Raw genomic sequence first — 25,753 nt, 5'->3', positions numbered from 1 at the left:
TCCTTTGAGATTTTTCTTTGACTTACCAATTATTTAGAAGTGTGTTGTTCAGCTTCCAAATATTTGTGGTGTTCTTAGATATCTTATTGTTTTTTATTTCTAATTTAATTGTTCTGGTCCTAGACCATGCTTTGTATGGTTTTCATTCTTTTAAATTTAGTTTGACTTGTTTTATGGCTCAGCATATGGTTTCTCTTGGTTGAGTATTATAAAAAAATACATATTCTGCTGTTTTTGTGTGTGTTCTATAAATATCAATTAGATTTAGGTTGTTGATAATATTGTCTGGATTATTTATGATTTTCCTGGTTTTTGTATAACTGTTCTCTTAGTTGCTCAGAGGTGGTATTAAAGTCCCTTGCTATGGTTTCAGACTGTCTATTTAATTTTGTTTTTTACTTCATATATTTTAAAGCTCTCTTATTAGGTACATACACATTTTTGACTGTTGTGTTTTGGCATGAATTGATCTCCTTATTATGAAATACTGGTCACTACCTTTGTTCATACTCTTCGTCTTAAAGTCTCTTTTATCTGGTATTATAATTTCTGCACTCTTAAGTTTATTGTTTTCATGGTATATTTTTTCCACCCACTTATTTTTATCTGATCTGTGTTATTTAAAGTACATCTCCTATAGACAATGTATAGTTAGGTTTTGTTTCTTTATACATTCTGATATTATACTGAAGTGTACAGTCCATTGACATTTAATTTTTATTGATGTGGTTGGATTTAGTTCTGCCATTGTTTGTTTTCTATTTAGTCCCTCTGGTTTATTTGCTGGTTTTATTCCCTTCTCTTGTCTTTTTTTGGACTATTCCAAAATTTTTTAGAATTCCATTTTAATTCATCCATTCATCAATTGGCATTGTGTCTTTGAGTGGTTGCTCTAGGTACTATAATATACATCATTAAGTGTTCACAGTCTACTTATAGGTAATAGTGTACCACTTAATATAAAATGCAGAAATCTTGCAATGATAAGGTGCATTAACCTTTCCCCCTGCTGTCTGAGTTACCTTATGTATTGTACCTATATAATACTATAAACCCACAGTATATTGCTAGAAGTTTTAAGTCGTGTGTATTTTGGAGAAATTAAGAGAAAATAATTGCCTTTTATGTTTACTCATATAGTATTTATTTCTGATATTCTTCACTCATTCTTGAAAAATCTGAGTTTCTGATACCTCTCTTCAGGGTGAAAAATTTTTATTTAGCATTTTGTGTAGTACAGACCAGATGGGGACAGATTCACTTAGTTTTTCTTATTTGAAAATAAGGCCTGCAATTCACCTTCATTATGGAAATATATAGAGAGTTCTAGGTTGACAGTTTCCTTCATTAGTATTCAATCTCTTCTGGTTTTCATAGTTTTTGATGAGCAACCTTTGGTAATTCAGATTACTGTTTCCCTATATATAACAGGATGACTTTCAATATTTTTCTTTGTGTTTTTCAGTAGTTTGACTGTGATATGCCAAGGTAGGTTTCTCTTTGAATTTGTTGTCTGAGTTTGATGAGATTCTTGAATTTATATAAATTTATGTCTCTTACCAAATATGGGAAAATTTCAGCCATTCTTTGTTTTCTCCAAGAACCTGATGTACTACCTCCCACCCTACTGCCCCCCACATTAGTTCATTGAATATTGTTTCTGCTCCAGTTTCTCCTTTCCTTCTGTGATTGCAGTGTCCCTATGTTAGACTTTTAAAAATTGTCTCACATATCATGAAGTTTCATTTATTATTTTCAACATTATCTTCTCTTGATTGAATGACTTCTATTAATGTGTCTTCAAGTTTACTGACTCCTTCCTTTGACATATCCATTCTTAGGGCAATCTAGTGATTGATCTAATTTCAGGCATTGTATTTTTCTGATCAAAAGTTACCATTTGTTTTCTATTTATATTTTATATTTCTGTTTTTTTGTTTTACCTTCTTCATCAGTGATGTGCAGGAAAATAAACTTGTAATTGCTTTAGAAGGTAAAGAATCTGGTTAGACCCAACTGCATCCTGCCTTGCTATGGTGTGTGATGGGTTAGATCTCAGTTCAGTTTTTTAAGCCTTGGCTTCATACTTCTTTCACTTTGCTCCACATGTACATGGTTCAGGGGTCTACTGGAGACTGCAACTGAGTTTATACACAGAATATAGAATTTCAGTCTTTTCTGACCCTGCCATTTTGGCTTCCCTCTCACTCTTGGTAACCCTTCTATCTCATAGACTCCTACTGGTTTTTTTTTCCTACCAGACAGATGATCTTTCTACCAAATTTTTACTGTGTTTGTGCTGCCTCCACTATGACTATTCTGTTCTTGGGCAAAGCTGCAAACAGAAACAAAAGAATGGCAGAGAACCCAGCCAATGCTTGTCATCTGCTCCACGTTTTACCTCCTGTCTAAAACTTACCTGTCCTTCAGTCTCTGAAGACCTCAGCTGTTGTTTGTCTTCTGTCCAAGGTTGATAGCTGTTCTTTGCAGGAGTCTCTATTTTTTTAATTATTTATTTAAATTGGATGATAATTACTTTACAATATTGAGATGGTTTTTGTCATACTTCAACATGAATCGGCCACAGGTATACATGCGTCCCCCCATCCTGAACCCCCTCCCTTCCCATCCCATCCCTCTGGGTTGTCCCAGAGCACTGGCTTTGGGTGCTCTGCTTCATGCATCAAACTTGCACTGGTCATCTATTTTACATATGGTAATATACATGTTTCAGTGCTATTCTCTCAAATCATCCCACTCTTGTCTTTTCCCACAGAATCCAAAAGTCTGTTCGTTACTGCTGTGTCTCTTTTGCTGCCCTGCATGTAGGATAGTCATTACTGTCTTTCTAAATTTCACATATATGTGTTAATATACAGTATTTGTGTTTCTCTTTTTGACTTACTTCACTCTGTATAATAGACTCCAGGTTCATCCACCTCATTAGAACTGACTCACATGCATTCCTTTTTATAGCTGAGTAATATTCCATTGTGTATATGTCCTACAACTTCCTTATCCATTCAACTGCCGATGGACATTTAGGTTGCTTCCATGTCCTTGCTATTGTAAATAGTGCTGCAATGAGCATTGGGGTATATGAGTCTCTTTCAGTTCTGGTTTCCTTGGGGTATATGCCCAGCAGTGGGATTGCTGGGTCATATGGCAGTTCTATTCCCAGTTTTTTTAAGGAAACTCCATACTGTTCTCCATAGTGGCTGTACCAGTTTGCACTTCCACTAACAATGTAAGAGGGTTCCCTTTTCTCCACACCTTCTCCAGCATTTATTGTTTGTAGACTTTGATGACGGCCATTTTGACCAGCGTGAGATGATTCCACATTGTGGTTTTGATTTGCATTTCTCTAACGAGAGAAACCCAAGTAAGATGGTAGGTGTTGCGAGAGGGCATCAGAGGACAGACACACTAAAACCATAATCACAGAAAATTAGCCAACTTGATCACAGGACCACAGTCTTGTCTAACTCAATGAAACTAAGCCATGCTGTGTGGGGCCACCCAAGACAGTCGGGTCATAGTGGAGAGGTCTGACAGAATGTGGCCCACTGGAGAAGGGAATGGCAAACCAGTATTCTTGCCTTGAGAACCCCATGAACAGTATAAGAAGGCAAAACGATAGGATATTGAAAGAGAAACTCCCCAGGTTGGTGGATGCCCAATATGCTACTGGAGATCAGTGGAGAAATAACTCCAGAAAGAATGAAGGGATGGAGCCAAAGCAAAAACAATACCCAGTGGTGGATGGGACTGGTGATAGAAGCAAGGTCCGATGCTGTAAAGAGCAATATTGCATAGGAACCTGGAATGTTAGGTCCATGAATCAAGGCAAATTGGAAGTGGTCAAACAGGAGATGGCAAGAGTGAATGTCGACATTCTAGGAATCAGCGAACTAAAATGAACTGGAATGGGTGAATTTAACTCGGATGACCATTAAATCTACTACTGTGGGCAGAAATCCCTTAGAAGAAATGGAGTAGCCATCATAGTCAACAAAAGAGTCTGAAATGCAGTACTTGGATGCAATCTCAAAAACGACAGAATGATCTCTGTTCGTTTCCAAGGCAAACCATTCAATATCACGATAATCCAAACCTATGCCCCAACCAGTAATGCTGAAGAAGCCAAAGTTGAACGGTTCTATGAAGACCTACAAGACCTTTTAGAACTAACACCCAAAAAAGATGTCCTTTTCATTATAGAGGACTGGAATGCAAAAGTAGGAGTCAAGAAACACCTGGAGTAACAGGCAAATTTGACCTTGGAATATGGAATGAAGCAGGGCAAAGGCTAATAGAGTTTTGCCAAGAGAACACACTGGTCATAGCAAACACCCTCTTCCAGCAACACAAGAGAAGACTCTACACATGGACATCACTGGATGGCCAACATCGAAATCAGATTGATTATATTCTTTGCAGCCAAAGATGGAGAAGCTCTATACAGTCAGCAAAAACAAGACCTGGAGCTGACCGTGGCTCAGATCATGAACTTATGGCCAAATTGAGACTTAAACTGAAGAGAGTAGGGATAATCACTAGACCATTCAGGTATGACCTAAATCAAATCCCTTATGAATATATAGTGGAAGTGAGAAATAGATTTAAGGGACTAGATCTGACAGACAGAGAGCCTGATGAACTATGGATGGAGGTTCATGACATTGTACAAGAGACAGGGATCAAGACCATCCCCATGGAAAAGAAATGCAAAAAGGCAAAATGGTTGTCTGAGGAGGCCTTACAAATAGCTGTGAAATGAAGAGAAGCAAAAAGCAAAGGAGAAAAGGAAAGATATTCCCATTTGAATGCAGAGTTCCAAAGAATAGCCAGGAGAGATAAGAAAGCCTTCCTCAGCGATCAATGCAAAGAAATAGAGGAAAACAGAATGGGAAAGACTAGAGATCTCTTCAAGAAAATTAGAGATACCAAGGGAACATTTCATGCAAAAATGCGCTCAATAAAGGACAGAAATGGTATGGACCTAACAGAAGCAGAAGATATTAAGAAGAGGTGGCAAGAATACACAGAAGAACTATACAAAAAAGATCTTCATGACCCAGATAATCACAATGGTGTGATCACTCACCTAGAGCCAGACATCCCGGAATGTGAAGTCAAGTGGGCCTTAGAAAGCATCACTATGAACAAAGCTAGTGGATGTGATGGAATTTCAGTTGAGCTATTTCAAATCCTGAAAGATGATGCTGTGAAAGTGCTGCACTCAATATGCCAGCAAATTTGGAAAACTCAGCAGTGACCATAGGACTGGAAAATGTCAGTTTTCATTCCAGTCGCTAAGAAAGGCAATCCCAAAGAATGCTCAAACTACCGCACAATTGCACTCATCTCACACGCTAGTAAAGTAATGCTCAAAATTCTCCAAGCCAGGCTTCAGCAATACGTGAACCGAGAACTTCCAAATGTTCAAGCTGGTTTTAGAAAAGGCAGAGGAACCAGAGATCAAATTGCCAATATCTGCTGGATCATTGAAAAAGCAAGAGAGTTCCAGAAAAATCATCTATTTCTACTTTATTGACTACGCCAAAGCCTTTGACTGTGTGGATCACAACAAACTGTGGAAAATTCTGAAGGAGATAGGAATACCAGACCACCTGACCTGCCTCTTGAGAAACCTGTATGCAGGTCAGGAAGCAACAGTTAGAACTGGACATGGAACAACAGACTGGCTCCAAATAGGAAAAGGAGTACGTCAAGGCTGTATATTGTCACCCTGCTTATTTAACTTATGTGCAGAGTACATCATGAGAAACCCTGGGCTGGAAGAAGCACAAGCTGGAATCAAGATTGCCGGGAGAAATATCAATAACCTCAGATATGCAGATGACACCACCTTTATGGCAGAAAGTGAAGAAGAACTAAAAAGCCTCTTGATGAAAGTGAAAGAGGAGAGTGAAAAAGTTGGCTTAAAGCTCAACATTCAGAAAACTAAGATCATGGCATCTGGTCCCATCACCTCATGGGAAATAGATGGGGAGACAGTGGAAACAGTGTCAGACTTTATTTTTTTGGGCTCCAAAATCACTGCAGATGGTGACTGCAGCCATGAAATTAAAAGACGCTTACTCCTTGGAAGGAAAGTTATGACCAACCTAGACAGCATATTAAAAAGCAGATACATTACTTTGCCAACAAAGGTCCGTCTGGTCAAGGCTATGGTTTTTCCAGTGGTCATGTGTGGATGTGAGAGTTGGACTGTGAAGAAAGCTGAGCACTGAAAAATGGATGCTTTTGAACTGTGGTGTTGGAGAAGACTCTTGAGAGTCCCTTGGACTGCAAGGAAATCCAACCAGTCCGTCCTGAAGGAGATAAGTCCTGGGTGTTCATTGGAAGGACTGATGCTGAAGCTGAAACTCCAATACTTTGGCCACCTCATGCAAAGAGTTGACTCGCTGGAAAAGACCCTGATGCTGGGAGGGATTGGGGGCAAGAGGAGAAGGGGACGACAGAGAATGAGATGGCTGGATGGCATCACCAACTCGATGGACATGAGTTTGAGTAAACTCCGGGAGTTGGTGATGGACAGGGAGGCCTGGCGTGCTGCGATTCATGGGGTCGCAAAGAGTCGGATACAACTGAGCGACTGAACTGAACTGAATAATGAGTAATATTGAGCTTCTTTTCATGTGTTTATTAGCCATATATATGTCTTCTTTGGAGAAATGTCTGTTTAGTTCTTTTGCCCACTTTTTGATTGGGTTGTTTTTCTGGTATTGAGCTGAATGAGCTACTTGTATATTTTGGAGATTAATTCTTTGTCAGTTGCTTCATTTGCTATTATTTTCTCCCATTCTGAAGGCTATCTTTTTACCTTGCTTGTAGTTTCCTTCATTGTGCAAAAGCTTTTAAATTTAATTAGGTCACATTTGTTTATTTTCATTTTTATTTCCATTACTCTGGGAAGTGGGTCATAGAGGATCTTGCTGTAATTTATGTCAGAGAGTGTTCTGCCTATATTTTCTTCTAAGAGTTTTATAGTTTCTGGTTTTACATTTAGATGTTTAATTCATTTTGAGTTTATTTTTGTGTATGGTGTTAGAAAGTGTTCTAGTTTCATTCTTTTACACGTGGTTGACCAGTTTTCCCAGCCCCACTTGTTGAAGAGACTGTCTTTTTCTCCATTGTTTATTTTTGAGAAGGCTCTATTTAACTGCTTCCTCCTATATACTAGAAGTGCAGCTCTCACTCTACCTAGAAAATTGCAATGACCTCCTTGACTGATCTTCCTTCCCTATAGTTTTATTTCCTCCCAATATAGTTTTCACTTGGAGCCCAAGTGTTTGAAGTAAAATTTGAGTCTGATCTTAATGGGCCTGGGTGTAGAGGCTTGGTGGTGGCACACACAGCCCTTCATAACTAACTCCTCCGTACCTGTATACTACAGTCAAGTGCCTGTTCTCAACCTAGTATTCTTCCATAATTCTGGATTACTCATTCCTTTTATTTCCCTTACTCTCTGTCCCTTGCGTAACTCCAGAAAATCTTCACAGACAATTCAGTCCTCCATTTTGAGTTAGACATCCCCTCTGAAGTGCCCCCATGGTATTTTCTGGGTCCCTCTGGCATGAGACTTAGGAGTTTGTTCTGTTGTTTTCTGCTTAGATCTGTACCCCCAAAAGACTGAACTCCTCAAAGGTTACAAATTATGCCCTATTTCTTTAGGCTGCCAACTTCCTCCCCTCACTTGATTTTACATACTACGTGATTCCCAGCAGATACTCAAGAGTTTTTTTTTTTTTTTAACTAATAGTATTACATTTTTAAAAGTTAAAGATTTTCATATCAGTGCTTCAGTGAATAGCTGATTCAGGGTTTGAACCCCAGTCTACTGCACTGCAGGCAGATTCTTTACCCTCTGAGCCACCAGGGAAGCTTGATTTGTACAAGAATTCCTTTGAAATAGAACAAAAGACTTAGGACTACAAGTCCACTACTCACTGTATACCAATTGGGGTACATTTGCTAACCTTGCCTTTATGCCCCCTAACTATAGGTACTCAGCTCAGCATTTTACCGAATCCTCATGATTACAGTCTACACTGAGAGAGAATGAAACAGTGAGAGTGTTGATTGTTAATGCGCAGGCCTCTCTTTCTGTATGAATGGGAGAGTTCAGATATTGTTGGGAAGCTCTGTGTGTGCATGTGTGTGTGTGTGCGTGTGTGTGCCTGTGTGTGTGTGTAAATGATGGTGAACCCCTGGCAGTTAGCCAACACCATTCTCCCAGAGCACCAGGTGACGGATGCCGAGCCCACAGATCAGTCATGGTTTGTCAGCAGCTAGGGAACCTGGAGCGCATTCTCTTCCTTTACACTGTTTCCCATTTATCAGAAGGGATTCCTAAACCTTTACATCCTGCAGAACGTGAGTCTGCACCAGAGCTGCAGCTTTGCACCTTGGTATCACCCATCCAGAGCAGGAGCTCTTTCAGAACAAATGAGCTTCTGTTTCCAAACAACTTTTCAACTTTCATGTGTTGTTGAGTGTCTTAGAATACAGTGCCTTAGCTTCAGCATCAGCTTAGAAAAGACAAGTGGTTAACTTTTTCTGGTTATGCAAATAAAACACTCATTTCCTGGTGGCTCAGTTGGTAAAGAACATGCCTGCAATGCAGGAGATCTGGGTTTGATCCCTGGGTCAGGAAGATCCCCTGGAGAAAGGCATGGCAACCCACTCCAGTATTCTTGCCTGGAAAAGAGTCCTATGGACAGAGGAACCACAAGTTACAGTCCATAGTGTCACAAAAAGTTGGACATGACTGAACAACTAACACACTTTCAAAGGCATTTATACATTTATTCAATACATATTTATCTTGTACGTACTACATACTGTGTTCTGAGGAATACAGTCAGGAACATAGTTATGGTTATTGCCTCATGAAAATTTAGTCTAGCATTACAGAAAATACATAGAACTTTAAAAATGAAATAAAAAAATCTCTATACACAGAGATAACCACTGTCTGAATTTTTTTAAAGGTGTGTCTTTCTGTCCTTTGAATTTTAGGCAGCAGCACTTCATCTGTTTTCATTTCAATATCCTCAACTCTCTTGCTCCTTTGTCCTTCATTTCCCCCATGGGGCAAATTTCCAATTCCTGAGCATCTAATCATCAACCTATGTAATGTTTGGCTCTGGCCTGGAAAAAAAAAAAAAAAACTATTTCAGAATGCTAATTTTAATCCCAAAGAGCTTGTTCTACTTTATATGTTTGAGATTCTGAATTTTCCACACCTACGAAATACTAATTATTAAGTTACAGAGGTATTTCCCTCTAAATTAAGTTAATAGACTTAAACTCATTTTATAGTTTAATGAGGGAGTTTTAAAACATGAGCTGTACCTTATTTATAATTACAAAAAAAGTGATAAATATCTAAAGGTCATCAGTAAGAGACTAGTTAAATAATGTGGATCCATACAATGGAATGCTATGAACCCATTAAAATAGTTTGTTGACATAAAAAGAAAACTAATAAACATGGAAAGAGTCATAACACATTGTTGAGTGGGCGAAAAGCAGCAAATAATGGTACAGAGTAGGATATTTTGTTTGTTTCCATTCAGGTAAAATTGGATACATATGTATGTTCATGTGCATAAAGCTATCTGTAAGGATTCAGTCAATGTATTCCTTCAATTCCTACTGTATAAGAGGCACTTAAAAATACACCATGATAGATGTCTGTATCTAGGGGAAAATCCGGATAATACATATAAATTGTATCATATGTATTTGTGGGGGAACACATTTGCTTACTAATAGCCCTTTTCCCCCTCATCTCTAGAATAATGAACTACAAAGCAGGTTGGACTATTTAATAGAAACCCAGTCCAAGACTGAAGTGGAAACCAGAGAGGTTGGAGTGGGCTGTGATCTTCTACCCAGGTATTTAAGAATTTCCTATTGTTCCAAATCAAATTCCCCTTTGACTCAAGAAAATAGTTTCACTGTGCTGTTATTCCCAGAATTGCATTCTTTCTATCAAAAGTATTTCTGCAAAGAGAAGTGGTGGCTGCTGAGAGGTCTGGCTGGTTTCTGTGGAGTGGGGAGACTGTGTGGAGGCCTAGGGCATGCATGGCCCAGAAGAGACCTGGGGAAGCCACTGCAGAGAGAAGATGAGCCCCATCAGCAAGTGTGTGCATTTGGTCCTTCATCTATTCATTTATTTGTTCATTCGGCACACATCTGTTGAGTACCTCCCCTGTGCCAGACAGTGATGATAAGGAGAGGAATTAGACTGAGTTCCTGCCCCAGAGTGCAGGCTGCAAGAGAAATCAGGTGTACAGGCAGACATTCTCAAGAGTGTGAGAGGGCCCCGTGAGGTGCTTTAGTAACAGAGTAGGGAGACTCTAAACCCTGCTGCTCCCTAGTACTGTACCAGTGTTGTCATGCACTAGACCAGATTCACAAATACATCATCTCTTCGGTCATAAGCAGATAAACAGGAACTATAGCCTGGTTTGTTCAGCTGCATTTCTGAGCTAGAGGACTGAGCCATGTGTTGCTAAGCTGCTCACAAGCCCAGTACCTGGGTCGCTCCCTAGTCAGGTTAGCGCCTGTGACCCAGCAACCCACCCCGTGTCTCCAGGTGCTCAAAACTGTGGTTGGCTCCAAGAGGACAGAAAACAAGCGCATACCAAGGGCACCGATGGGCCATGGCTTGTGATCTGGGTAACCAGAGTCACGAAGCGCCACCCCGTGTGCAGGACGGCGTACTCTTGTATGGCTAGGAGCCTGTGTGTGTGTGTGGTAGACATGAGGTCAGGAAAATGTAGACTCCTGGCCGTGAATGGTTACATCCGTGGGAAATAGGAATGAGCTGATCGCCAAGCTGGGTAGAAGACCCAGCTCTCGTCCTCAGGAGCTGCAGGACATGTTCAGGCTGGACTCTTGCTAGCTGGGGTCTCTGTTTCCTGACCTGGTGAGTCAGTGAGTTGACCGGGTGACTTCTCAGCTCTAATCAGTTCTCACACTGTAGAACAATGTCTCATGTCCCTGTTTATTCACTACTGATGTTCTCTTTTTTGTTCATTAAAATGAGATACTTGCCATTCTCAAAATACTTACCAAAAGCAGGATTAAGCTCTTTCATTTATTTTTTTGAGATAAAGTCTCATTTACGTTGCTTGCTTTTTGGTAAAAACAAGGCAATAGTTTTCATTCTGATACCATTAACAGAAAATGTTTAAAAAAGAAGGAAAAAGAATGTATAAATAGACTCTAGGTCTCATCAATGCAGGGGATAAAGTACTTGACAAAAATAGGACCCAAAAGAATGATTGATCATACCCAGGGACAACTGTTAAAATATAAATAGTTTGGCTATTTTCCTCTTTTTTTTATTTTTCAAGAACCAAGTGGCTTAGTCCCCTCTAATTGCCCACATAATAAATCTTATTTGGTTGAGACGGGTACAAAACTATGTCTGAAACCAATAAATTGTTTGTTTTCCAATTCCCACATTTTGGCCTAAAACAGGGTTTTCAATTTGTATGCTGAGGGATAGCCTGAAGCAAACTTTTATGGCTAAGTTATGAAACCACAAAGCGGTGTTCATAATGGAAGTGCTGACAGACCCTTAACTTATGGCCACGCTGAACTTGGAAGCCACTTCAGTATCTAAAAGCAGCTTTTCCATAAATGTAACATTTGGTTTCCCCCAGGATCCATCTTAGCACTTTAACTACCTGGGGCAATCAGCAGAGGAAATGAAAACTACGTCTCCCCATTTCCGAAAAGGCAGGGTAATCTTTCATTCTCTCTCTCACAAGTATTTATGAAGTGCCTACTATGTGAGAGGCGCCGTGCACGGCTGGGGGGCGAGGCGCACGGCCTCTTGAGAGGTGAGGCGGGGCCGGGGTTCCCACCTGTGCTTTTTGGAACTGTGCGCTCTGTGCTCGGGCTCCAGGAGGGGCTTCGGGGTGGGGGCGACGAGGTAAGCAAAGAGCTGGCCTGTGCGGACCGTCCCCCCTCACAGAAGAAAAACCAACCCGAGAAACTCAGTGTTTAGTGTGTTTTATGTGTTAGATTCCAAGTAAGATTTTGCTTGAATAAAGACTTCTGTGGTCACAATCAAATGGGAGCCCCCAGCCCCTGATCTAATCTCCCTGTTTTATAGATACCAAAACTGAGGCCCAGAGAGATACAGGGATTTCCTAGAAGCCACAGAGCCAGGATTTGAACCATACCTCTGGGAGTCCTAGTGTGGTACATTTGTAGTTTTAAAATGCTCAGTAGAGATTGCTAAATTGTGTTACATATGTTCTAAAAGAATCCCTGGTTCTCACTTAGGACTTCAAACTGGCATCTAACTAATAAAAGATTCCATGGTGTTTTCAAGAATATTTTAAAAACAGGCTCCCCAACTATCTTAGATCCATAAAAAGTAATGAATTAAGCCTGTTATGCAGGTGAGTTCTGTTCTTCCTTCTGGGTCTTCTGCCGTACCCTCCAGCTGGGAAGGTTCAGGCTCTGGGGGCCCCTGCCCAGCCAGCTGAGCACAGCCCTGCGCCAGTTCCTCAGTCTCCGTTAATCCTCTGTGATTTCATCCTTACTATGGGAATGAAGATGACAGTATCAAGTCATATTGGACTGTTATGAGGATTAAATGAAAACATGTATGTAAAGAATTTAGCATGGTAACTGCAGTTAAGAACTTAATAAATAGCTAGTATTCCTATTATCTAAATCAAAACTTGATTTTACATATGAGACACGGTATCAAGTATTTTTTTTAAACATTTTATTGGAGTATAGTTGATTTACAATGCTGTGTAACTTTCAGGTACAGCAAAGTGATTCAGTTATACATGTATTCATTCTTTTTTAATTCTTTTCTCATACAGGCGATCACAGGATATTGAATAGAGTTCCCCATGCTATATAGTAGGTCTCTGTTGGGTATCTGTGTGATACATAGCAGTGCCCGTGCGTTCATCCCGAGCTCCTGGTTTTTATACATAGCAGTGTCCGTGTGTTCACCTTATCCCTGGTGCGCCCCCTCTGGGAACTCTAAGTTGTTGACATAAGTCTGCTGCTGTTCTGTCAATAAGTTTGTGTGTTAGTTGCTCAGTTGTGTCTGACTCTTTGCAACCTCACGGACTGTAGCCTGCCAGGCTCCTCTGTCCATGGAATTCTCCAGGCAAAAATACTAGAGTGGATTGCCATTCTCTTCTCCAAAATAAGTTTGTATCACCTTTTAAAAATGAGATTCCACATATGAGTGTTATTTGTTTTTCCCTTACTTGACTTACTATGATAATCTCTAGGTCCATCCATGTTGTTGCAAATGGCATTCTTTTGTTCTCTTTTATGGCTGAGTAAGTATTCTGTTGTAAATACGTACCGCATCTTTATCTGGTCATCTGTTAATAGACACTTGGGCTGCTTCCATGTTGTGGCTGTTGTGAATAGTGCTGCTGTGAACATCGGGTGCATGTCTTTTTGGATTAGAGTTTTGTCCAGATATATGCCCAGGAGTGGCACTGCTAGATCATATGGTAATTCTCTTCTCAGTTTTCTGAGGAATCTCTGCTCTCCATCAGGGATGCACTAACTTACATTTGCACTGACAGGGTAGGAGGGTTCCGTTTCTCAGCATCCTCTCCAGCATTTGTTGTTTGTTGACTTTTTAATGATGGCTGTTCTAACCGGTGAGTTGGTACCTCATGGTAGTTTTGGTTTGCATTTCTCTAAGAATGAGTGATGTTGAGCATCTCTTCATATGCCTCCTGGCCATCTGTATTTCTTCTTCTTTGGAGACACGTCTATTATGGTTTCCTGCCCATTTTTTTGACTGGGTGGGTTGGTTGACAGCTTAATCGAGTGGCTCGTGCTGCAGTATGTGTTGAAGTTTTCAGCTGTCAGTGGTTTACACCAGACACCGTGTAGAACTCTGGAAGCCCCAGTGGTTGATGAGGCCTTTGGTCAGCTGTGTTGCAGGCATTGCAGTGTGCCCCAGGCCCTGGGCACAAAGCCCGTGCTGCTGTGGCCCTGTGTGGCGCCTGCGGCCCGTAACCTGCCGGTTTCACATGCTGTGCTACTGCTAACAGCATTTGGTGGCTAAGAATCTGCCTGCCAAGCAGGAAACCAGCTTTGATCCCCGGGTAGAGAAGATCTTCTGCAGTAGGAAACTGCAACCAGCTCCAATATTCTTACCTGGGAAATTCCACGGGCAGAGGAGCCTGGTGGGCTACAGCCCCATGGGGTTGTGAAGAGTGAAACATGACTGACTTAACAATTAGAGCTGCTCTATTTTTTCTATGCTCCCTGAGCAGCTCTAATTGGAAGTCAGTTGACTATCAAAATCTTCCCCTAGGTAAGGAAACCGAGATTTGAAGAGCTTAGGTAGCTCACACCTCTCTTGCCTACAAGTCCTCACTCCTGGCTGCCTAGTGGCACCACTTCATCTTCATACCCACCCTATCCATAGCTGAGCACGTTTTTTTCCATCAAAGTCAGATCCTCTAATTGTGGTTAAGAGCAATGGCTTGGAAATCAGCCCTGGGTTTGGGTCCTGGATCTGCCGCTGGGTATATCTGTAATTTTGGACTAATGCCTAACCTCTTTGAATCTCAGTTTCCTTACCTAGGGGAAGATTTTGATAGCAATTCCTACTGAAACTTGCTAAGATGATTCAGATATAAAGTATCCAGTGTATATGGCCATGTTTGCATATTTCTGTTGATACCATCACCACAGTCCCAGTTGCCGTAAGTTCAGTGTTCTGCTCTCACCTTTGAGCTTTGCACCTGGACTCACTGGAGTGGGGCTGGCTTTTCCCTTCATGACTTGCTCCATACTCTCTACTCCCACTTCCCCAGCCTCCAGTTTCTCCTTCTCAAATTCTTCTCCTCCTTTGTCTCATCTTTGTGTTGCATAGATTTCTGGAAAGCAAGAAGAGAGGGAAGGGTTCAAAGGCTTTCACCATGATGCCAGGGGCTTCTAAACACCCAATTAAAGGCAAAATTCACGAGTCAGATTTGACAAGTTTGCTATATATTAATTAAGGCCATTGAGAGCAATTTTAGGTCAACTAGCTTTCAAAGAGAGAAGTGGAAAACAAAATATCAAAAGAAAAGAGACTTCTCTCTTTTGTCCCTTAGTGAAACTCAGTCTCCAGTAAACTCATGTCTTAATAGGTACATTTTAATGAAAAATATTACTTGCAGTCCTAAGTTCCCAGCGCATAGTAAGTACTTTAAAATGCCTACATTTTCATATTTCTGTTGTAGAAACCAGAACACAAAGTAGCTTTTTGTCAAGGCATTATTTGCTGACTCTGCTTTTGTTTGCCCCAGGGAACTGCCCCTTTATGGATTAATAAAAGGTTAACAATAGCCTTAATGTGTTAAAGAAAATGGCTGAATTTTCATTCTGTGGTTGAAATTATTTATGTTCTTGAAATCCTGTTGTTTCTTAGTGATCAACTAAAAAAACTCACCTCACTTCTTTTTGAAAGATTGAGATGTGAAAGCCTGTTTCTGAAACCGAGAGGGTTCACCTTTATAAATATTTCTGAACTTTATGGGCTTTTAGGATAGCGTCACCAGAGACTGTTTCTGTTCTGTGGAGTTTTCACAGGAGTTGGCACCAACTGCCACCTGGCTCATGCCCCTGGCACTCCACTCAACTGCCTGGTCGGGTCACTGGGGGCTCCTCAACTGCTCTGTCTTGTGGATTCCTCTCTGTAGCAGGTGACGGTGAAATTGGTACCACTCGTTCCTCAAAATCCATCGTCCTCTGGTTCCCTTCGTCATTCATCTGTGTAGTGGCAGTTCTGTGTCTGGCCTGAGTGAGCTGCTGAGGTCATGAAGATAAGCAAGATGTGGTTTTCACACTTCATGAAATTATAGCTAGCAGAGGATGTGCAGACCAGCAGGTGCAGTGAGATACTTCCAGGAGTGTCACAAGCCTCTGTGACAGTCCTTTTCAAGGGGAGGAGAGTGTCGAAAAGACATTGAATCTCTTGGGGAGAGTTATGTGAAGATTAACATCCCCCACACCCTTTAGAAGCCTTTGTAATACACCTTATTAAGAAGTTGTTTCCCAACCATAGTTGAAAATCACCGCACGGTAATAGGTGTTTGTTGTCGTCGTTGTTGTTCAGTCACTCAGTTGTATCTGACTCTTTGCAACCCCATGGACTGTAGCCTGCCAGGTTCCTCTGTGCATGGAATTTCCCAGCAGGGATACTGGAGTGGGTTGCCATTTCCTTCTCCAGGGGATCTTCCCAATGCAGGGATCGAACCTGCGTCTCCTGCATTGCAGGTAGATTCTTTACTGCTGGGCCACCTGGGTAGCTGTATATAGTTATAAAACTTTTTTCTTGTGATGATTTATTAGCAACTCTCAAGCAATACAGTATTATTACCTATAGTTGCTATGCTGTACATTATATCCTCATGACTTTTATAACTGGAAGTTTGTACCTTTTGACCCCCTTCACCCATTTCGCCCATCCCCCAACCCCTTCCTTTGGCAATCATCCATCTTTTCTCGGTATCTGTGTTTTTGTGTTTGTTTTTTTTTAAAAAACATATGAATAAGATACTTTGTCTGGCTTATTTCACTTACCCTGATGTCCTCAAGGTCCATCCATGTTTTGCAAATGGCAAGGTATTACTCTCCTGCATTGGCAGGTGGATTCTTCACCACTGCACCACCACAGAAGCCCAATGGGAGGTGTCACTGATGGGCAAATTTAGCAAAAGTGAACCTTGTGGAAGGAGAAAACTGAGCAGAGCTGCTCAAGGAAACTGAGGGCACAGAGAAAGGAATGACAGTGTCTATCACTGCTGTGGAGAATCAGGGGACGAGGTCTGATTCTTGAAATACAGGTAGGAATTCATCAGACTGATTTGATGAGGGGACAGCTGAGGATGGCAGAACTGTGAAGCGGTGTGTAAATGAGAGGCCAGGCAGGAGACAGAACAGTAGATGGTGGAGGCCTTTACACCCTGCAGGGGAGATGAGAGTCCATCCAGGAAGCAAGGGGGAAAATGAAGAGTTTGAAGAATAGTAATATGCTCCAATTGTCCTCTCAGGAAAATATCTTTGGCAGCAAAATGGATATGGGCTAAACCTGCAAGTAACAGAAATCATTTATGCCTGTAGAGTCATGTGGTCTACCAAAGTGCAAGGGAAACTGAGAAAGGTAGTTATATGTCTATGAGGAAAAAGAAATGGGACATTTTCTCCATTTTAATCACAAAATTGTTACTTCTGCCTCCTAAATGTCATCTTAACATTCCCTTGCTGCTTTACCTCCAGTGTGATTTTTACAGTTTGGGTTCTCATGGTCTCTCTCCCATTCTAAATAGCAAAACTCTGCTAAATAACCTCCGGCTTCTAGACTAAGTCAATCCTCAGAGGTGCCAAGGAATCTTGCTAGAATAAAAATAGGGGCATATCCTGTCCTTAAAAACCTACAGTGGCTCACTGTCTCATTCTGAACCCCTTAGAAGGGCACAGAGGGCCCTTCTTCCCCCTTCTACCCCAACCTCATCTTCTGCCACTTTCACATTGAACTCTTCTGCTCTGGCTAAATGTGTCTCCTTTTTACACTGTGGCCTCTGTGTTCACCCTTCTTTGCCTGTACTGCCTCTGCCTGGAATTCTTCCTCACTCACCTGAGGAATGCCTAGGCATCCTTCAGGAGTCACCTTCCTAGGGCTGACTTCCTCCCAGCGAAGCTAACTTGTTCTGCCCTCAGTTTGCCCATAATGTGTTTGTTCTTGTGCTGCTCAGGGTCCTGGCAGGAAGGGGAGACGGAAGACACTTAAATGAAACGACTGTGTACAAATTGGAGGGCAGCTTTTAGGGAAATAAAAAATGGACCCTGGCTTGCTCTGGAGCTAGTGACAGTGGAAGCTGTGTCCAGCCTGGGCCTGAAGAGATGGGGAGAGAAAGCCGGTAGAAGAGATGAAGGGGTGAGCTGTAGCATAGCCTTTGCTAGAGGAATGTTGCCAACTACTAAACTGTGGTCGAGCAGAGGGGGGCAGATGACATGGGCTCCCTGTGCTCCATTCTCTCATTCTCTGCCTCTACCTCCTAACGGGCCCAGACCAGCAGGAAGGTAAAGGGTGTGGGTGTCCACTGATGTCCACCTTCTGGTCAGCTCCCAGGGTATAGGGTGGAGTGGAGAAGGGGGATGGATCTGAACAGGCAAGTACAGAGCATCCAGTATAGCTCCTTATGTCTTTATACAGTACCTAAGACATTACGACTATTTAAGTATGTATCTTTCCCATCTAACTGTGAGCTCCTGAATGCATGGGTTTTTGTTTTTTTTTAATTTTTCTGAATCATGGATACCTAGCAACCTTAAGTTGCTAAAATTGCTGTCTGGCTCCAGGGAGAAGGGGGTTCGAGATGGTGGAAGAGAAGGACATGGAGCTCACCTTCTCCCACAAAAACATTAACCATACATCTACAAGTGTACTGATTTACACCGAATATCTACTGAATGCCGAAAGAAGACCTCAGACTTTGGAAAGGGCGAGAAAATCTCCACATAACTGGGTAGGACAAAAGGAAAAAGAAGGAAAGGTATACCATATCCTGGGATTGGAAACAGTACTATCCAAATGACTGTACAATGGAAAAAAGACAGTCTCTTCAATAAGTGGTGCTAGGAAAATTGGGTAGCTACATGTAAAAGAATGAAATTAGAACACTACCTAACATCATACACAAAAATAAAATTCGAACTAAAGACCTAAATATAAGGCCAGATACTATAAAACTCCTAGAGGAAAACAGAACACACTCTGATGTAAATAGCAGCAGTATCTTTTTGGATCCACCTCCTAGGGAACATATCTCAACATAATAGCCATTTATGACAAATCCACAGCCAATAAAATACTCAATGGTGAAAAGGTAATAGCTTCCCTGCAAAAATGTGAAATAAGGATGCTCACTGTCACCACTTCTATTCAGCATAGTCCTGGAAGTCTAGCCACAGGAGACAAGTAATAAAAGGTATGCAAACTGGAAGGGAAGAGGTAAAATTGTCACTGTATGCCAAGAACATAGTAATATATGTTCTATATATGTTATATATAGAACATAGTAATATATGTTATATATATATATAAAACAGTAATATACACACACACACACACACACACACACACACATATATATATATATAAAATCCTAAGAATGCCACACAAAACTACTTGAGCTAATAAATGAATTCAGCAAAGTAGCAGGATTTAAATCTAACATTCAAAAATTGGTTGCATTTCTTTACATTAACAATGAAATCAGAAAGAAATGTAAAAAAAAAAAAAAAACCTTTTAAAATAGCACCAAAAAAAGGAATAAACCTGACCAAGTAGATGAAAGACTTATGCTGTGAATTATAAAACAATAATAAGGGAAATTAAAGAGAGTTCAACGAAAGGGAAGATATCCCATGCTCTTGGATTGGAAGAATTAATACTGTTAACACATTACTGACCAGGGGGTTTTTGCAGAAACTAACACCTGTGGCTGGTGACTTGTTATGTAAATAAATACTGAAACATCTCTAGTCAATAATGTTCAGGTAACAAAACACATATTAATACATCTCTGATCAGTAATGTATTAAAATGGCCATGCTGCATAAACAAGTCTACAGATTTAATGCAAACCCTATCAAAATACCCATGACATTTTTCATAGAATTAGAAAAAATAATCCAAAAACTTGTATGGAATTATAAAAGACCCAGAATTGCTAGTCCTAAGGGAAAAAAGCAGGAAGCATAACTCTCCCAGACTTCAGACAATATTACAAAGATACAGTATTCAAAACAGTGTATTATTGGTACAAAACCAGACATATGGATCAGCAGAACAGAACAGAGGCCAAAAACAAACCCACATATCTAAGGTCAATTAATCTGCAACAAAGGAGAAGAGAATATAAAATGGGGAAAAAGTCTCTTGAGCAAGTGGTGCTGGGAAAGCTGGACAGCAGCATATAAATGTATGAAATTAGAACACACCCTCACATCATGTACAAAAATAAACTCAAAATGGCTTAAAGCCTTAAACACAAGACATGACACCATAAAACACCCAGAAGACAGCATAGGCAAAACATTCTCTGACATTAAATTGTACCAATGTTTTCTTAGATCAGTCTCTCAAGGCAATAGAAATAAAAACAAAAATAAACAAATGGGACTTAAGTAAACTTACAAGCTTTTGCACAGCAAAGGAAACCATAAAAAAATGAAAAGACAATCCATGGAATGGAAGAAAATATTGGCAAATGATGCAGCAGACAAGGGCTTAATCTCCAAAATACACAAACAGCTTATATAAGTAGACAACAACAACAACAAAAAGCCCAATGGAAAAACGGGCAGAAGACCTAAATACACATTTCTCCAAAGAAGAAATACAGATGACCAGTAGGCACATGAAAAGATGCTCAGCATCACTAATTAGTAGAGAAATGCAAATTACAATGAAGTACCAACACACACCAGTCAGAAGAGCCATCATTAAAATGTCAACAAACAATGAAAAAGAAGTTACAACAGACAATGCAGAAATACAGAGATTACTACGAGTAACTATATGCCAATAAAATAGACAACCTGGAAGAAATGGGCAAATTCTTAGAAAAGTACAAGCATCCAAGTCTGACACAGGAAGAAACAGAAATTATGAACAGACCAATCACAAGCACTGAAATTGAAACTGTGATCAAAAACCTTCCAACAAACAAAAGCCCAGGGCCAGATGGCTTCACAGTGAATTGTATCAAACATTTAAAGAAGAACTAACACCTATCCTTCTCAAACACTTCCAAAAAACTGCAGAGGGAGGAGTACTCCCAAACTCATTCTATGAGGCCGCCATCACCATGATACCAAAACCAGACAAAGTTATCACACAAAAAATAAAACTACAGGCCAATATCATTGATGAACACAGACGTAAACATCCTCAACAAAATACTAGCAAACAGAATCCAACAACACATTAAAAGGATCACACATCATGATCTAGTGGGGTTTATCCCAGGGATGCAAGGATTCTTTGATATATGCAAATCAATCAATGTGATACACCATATTAACAAATTGAAAGACAAAAACCATATCATAATCTCAACAGATGCAGAAAAAGCTTTCAACAAACTTCAACTCACATTTGATAAAATCTCTCCTGAAAAATGGGCACAGTAGGAATCTACCTCAACATAATAAAGGCCATATAAGACAAGCCCACAGAAAACATTATTCTCAATGGTGAAAAAACAAAGTATTTCCTCTAAGATCAGGAACAAGGCAAAGATGCCCACTCTCATCATCATTAATCAACATAATTTTGGAAGTTGTAGCCATGGCAATCAGAGAAGAAATAAAAGGAATTTAAACTGGAAAAGAAGAACTTAAACTCTGTTTGCAGATGACATTGAGATTATACATAGAAAACCCTAAAGATACCACCAGAAAATCACAAGAGCTAATCAATGAGTTTAGTAAAGTCACAGGATATAAAGTTACTACACAGAAATCCCTTGCATTCCTATACATTAACAATGAAAAATCAGAAAGAGAAATTAAGGAAACAATCCCATTCACCACTGCAACAAAAAAAATAAAATACCTAGAAATAAACCTACTTAAGGAGACAAATGATCTCTATGCAGATAACACTGATGAAAGAACTCAAAGATGATATAAACAGATGAGAGATATCAAACAGAGATATCACGTTCTTGGATTGGAAGAATCAATAGTATGAAAATGACGATTGCTTTGGGTTGTAAAGTCAGATTTCAATCTCTATAAAATTACCAATGGCATTTGTCACAGAACTAGAAGAAAAAATTTTATAATTTGTAGGGAAACACAAAAGACCCTGAATAGTCAAAGCAATCTTGAGAAAGAAAAATGGAATTGGAGGAATCAACCTTTCGACTTCACTCTACTACAAAGCTACAGTAATCAAGACAATATGATACTGGCACAACAACAGAAATACAGATCAATGGAACTGGCTAGAAAGCCCAAAGACAAACCTCTGCACCTATGGGCACTTTATCTTTGACAAATGAGGTAAAAGTATACAGTGGAGAAAAGATAGTCTCTTCAGTAAGTGGTACTGGGAAAACTGGGCAGCTACCTGTAAAAGAATGAAATTAGAACACTTTATAACACCATACACAAAAACAGACTCAAAATAGATTAAAGACCTAAACATAAGACCAGAAACTGTAAAACTCATAGAGGAAAACACAGGCAGAACACTCTGACATAAAGCGCAGCCAAGATCCTCTTTGACTCACCTCCTAGAGTAATGGAAATAAAAGTAAACAAATGGGACTTAACTAAACTTAAAAGCTTTTGCACAGCAAAGGAAACTATAAACTGGATGAAAAGACAACCCTCAGAATGGGAGAAAATAATTGCAAATGAAACAACTGACAAAGGATTAATCTCCAAAATATACCAGCAGGTAGCTCATGCAGCTCAATATTAGAAAAGCAACCCAATCAAAAAATGGGCAGAAGACCTAAACAGACATTTCTCCAAAGAAGACATATCGATAACCAACAAACACATGAAAAGATGCTCAACACTGCTTATTATTCAGTTCAGTCACTCAGTCGTGTCCGACTCTTTGCGACCCCGTGAATCGCAGCACGCCAGGCCTCCCTGTCCATCACCAACACCTGGAGTTTACTCAAACTCGTGTCCATCGAGTCGGTGATGCCGTCTAGCCATCTCATCCTCTGTTGTCCCCTTCTCCTCCTGCCCCCAATCCCTCCCAGCATCAGGGTCTTTTCCAATGAGTCAACTCTTTGCATGAGGTGGCCAAAGTATTGGAGTTTCAGCTTCAGCATCAGTCCTTCCAATGAACACCCAAGACTGATCTCCTTTAGGATGGACTGGTTGGATCTCCTTGCAGTCCAAGGGACTCTCAAGAGTCTTCTCCAACACCACAGTTCAAAAGCATCAATTTTTCGGCACTCAATATGCAATTCAAAACTACAGTGAGATATCATCTCATACTGGTCAGAATGGCCTTCATCAAAAAAATCTACATACAATAAATGCTGGAGAGGGTGTGGAGAAAAGGAAACCCTTGTGCACTGTTGGTGAGAATGTAAACTGATACAGCCACTATGGAAGACAGTATGGAGATTCCTTAAAAAACTAGGAATAAAATTACCACATGACCCAGCAATCCCACTACTAGGCATATATGAAGAGAAAACCATAACTGAAAAAGACACATGTACCCATGTTCATTGCAGCACTATTTACAACAGTCAGGACATGGAAGCAACCTAGACGTCCATCGACAGATGAATGGATAAGGAAGTTGTGGTACATATCCACAATGGTATATTATTCAGCTATAAACAGTAACGAATATGAGTCAGTTCTAATGAGGTGGATGAACCTAGAGCCTATTATACAGAGGGAAGTTAAGTCAAAGAGAAAAACAAGTATCGAATATTAATGCATATATATGGAATTTAGAAAAATAGTGATGAACCTATTTGCAGGTAAGGATGGGACATGTAGACGTAGAGAACAGACTTGTGGACAGTGAGGGAAGGAGAGGGAAGGATGAATTGAGAAAGTAGCACTGGAATATATACACTATCACGTGTAAAACAGATAGCTATTTTACTATATAAAAGTTGCTATATAACACAGGGAGCCCAGCTTGGTGCTCTGTGATGACCTAGAGGGGTGGGATGGGAGCAGGGAGGGAGGGTCACAAGCGAGGGGACATATATATACTTATGGCTGATTCATGTTGTTGTATGTCATAAATCAACACAACATTATAAAGCAATTATCTTCCAATTAAAAAATGAAATAAAAATATTGTATATTAAAGCATTCATATAGAATCTAGAAAAATGGTACTGATGAACATATTTGCAGGGCAGGAATAGAGACAGATGTGGATACAAGGGGAAGGAGGAGAAGAAGAGGGTGGAATGAACTGACAACACTGAAATATATATATTATTAGCATGTATAAGATAGATAGATAGTGGGAAGTCGCTGTATCAAACCTCATCTACAAACAATAAATGCTGGAGAGGATGTGGAGAAAAAGGAACCCTCTTGCACTGTTGGTGGGAATGTAAATTGATAACAGGCACTATGGAGAACAATATGAGATTCCTTAAAAAAAAAAAAAAAACAAAAACAGGAATAAAACTACCATATGACCCAGCAATCCCACTACTGGGCATATACCCTGAGAAAACCATAATTCAAAAAGATGCATGTACCCTAATGTTCACAATAGCACTACTTACTAAGACATGGAAGAACCTAGATGTCTGCTGACAGATAAATGGATAAAGATGTGGTACATATATACAACAGAATATTACTCAGCTGTAAAAAGAATGAATTTGAGTCAGTTCTAGTGAGATGGATGAACCTAGAGTCTGTTATGCAGAGTGAATTAAGTCAGAAAGAGAAAAATATCATATATTAATGCACATATATGGAATCTAGAAAAATGGTATTAATGAACCTATTTTCAGGGAAGGAATGGAGACGCAGACATACAGAACAGATTTGTGGACACAGTGGCATAAGGAGAGTGGGATGAATGGAGAAAGTAGCACTAACATACATACGCTGCTGCTGCTGCTAAGTCGCTTCAGTCGTGTCTGACTCTGTGCGACCCCATAGACTGCGGCCCACCAGGCTCCCCCAGTCCCTGGGATTCTCTAGGCAAGAACACTGGAGTGGGTTGCCATTTCCTTCTCCAATGCATGAAAGTGAAAAGTGAAAGTGAAGTCCCTCAGTCATATCCAACTCGTAGCGACCCCATGGACTGCAGCCTACCAGGCTTCTCCGTCCATGGGATTTTCCAGGCAAGAGTACTGGAGTGGGGTGAACATATATATACTAACGTGTAAAACAAACAGCTGGTGAGAAGGTGCTATGTAACACAGGGAGCCCAGCTTGGTGCTCTGTGATGACTAGAGGGGAGGGAGGCTCAAGAGGGAGGTGATATATATGTATAATTATGGCTGATTTGTGCTGCTGTTCAGCAGAAACCAGCACAACATTGTAAAGCAATTTTCCTCCAATTAAAAAATAAATTTAAAAAAATAGGAAGCTCAGCTTGGTGCTCTGTGATGACCTAGAGGGGTGGGATGGTGGGAGATGGGAGGGAGGCTCAATAGGGAGGGGATATATGTATACTTATGGCTGACTCATGTTGTTGTACTGCAGAAATTAATGCAACATTGTAAAGCTGAGCCATTGGGGAAGCACTTAAAGCAATTACCCTCCAATTAAAAATTGTTTTAAAAAAAGATACACTTGAATAATGGGAAAAAAGCCAACAAACAACAAATTCTGGAGAGAATGTGGGGAGAGAGGCCTCCTATATTGTTGGTGGGAATGTATGTTAGTGTAGCCACTATGGAAAACTGTGGAAGTTCCTCAGAAAACTAAAAACAGAATTACCATATGATTCAGCAGTCCCATTCCCAGGCATATAGCTAGACAAAACTCTAATCCCAAAAGACACATACCCCACTGTTAGTAGCAGCACTGTTCACATTAGCCAAAACATGGGAACAACCTAAATGTCCATCAACAGATGAATGGATAAAGAAGACACAGTACATGTATACATATAATGAATAGTACTCAGCCATAAAAGGGATGAAATAATGCCATTTGCAGCAATGTGGATGCAACTAGA

The 25,753-nt window shown here is 40.3% G+C and overlaps 1 protein-coding gene across 2 annotated transcripts in view; it reads left to right on the top strand.

Moving 5' to 3' along the window:
* Positions 1–25,753, top strand: part of MYZAP (myocardial zonula adherens protein) — a 115,903-nt gene that overhangs the window by 86,760 nt on the left and 3,390 nt on the right. The window contains exon 12 of one of the 2 annotated variants that reach the window (XM_065940609.1): positions 9,830–9,930. The exons of the other annotated variant lie outside the window; for it this stretch is intronic. Within the exon in view, the coding sequence (XP_065796681.1) occupies positions 9,830–9,930 (101 nt within the window). The remainder of the gene's footprint in view (positions 1–9,829; positions 9,931–25,753) is intronic. 2 annotated transcript variants of the gene reach the window in all.

This window comes from Muntiacus reevesi, chromosome 7, assembly GCF_963930625.1.
Source record: "Muntiacus reevesi chromosome 7, mMunRee1.1, whole genome shotgun sequence".
Classification (NCBI taxonomy): domain Eukaryota; kingdom Metazoa; phylum Chordata; class Mammalia; order Artiodactyla; family Cervidae; genus Muntiacus; species Muntiacus reevesi.
This window is presented reverse-complemented; position numbering and strand designations above follow the sequence as displayed.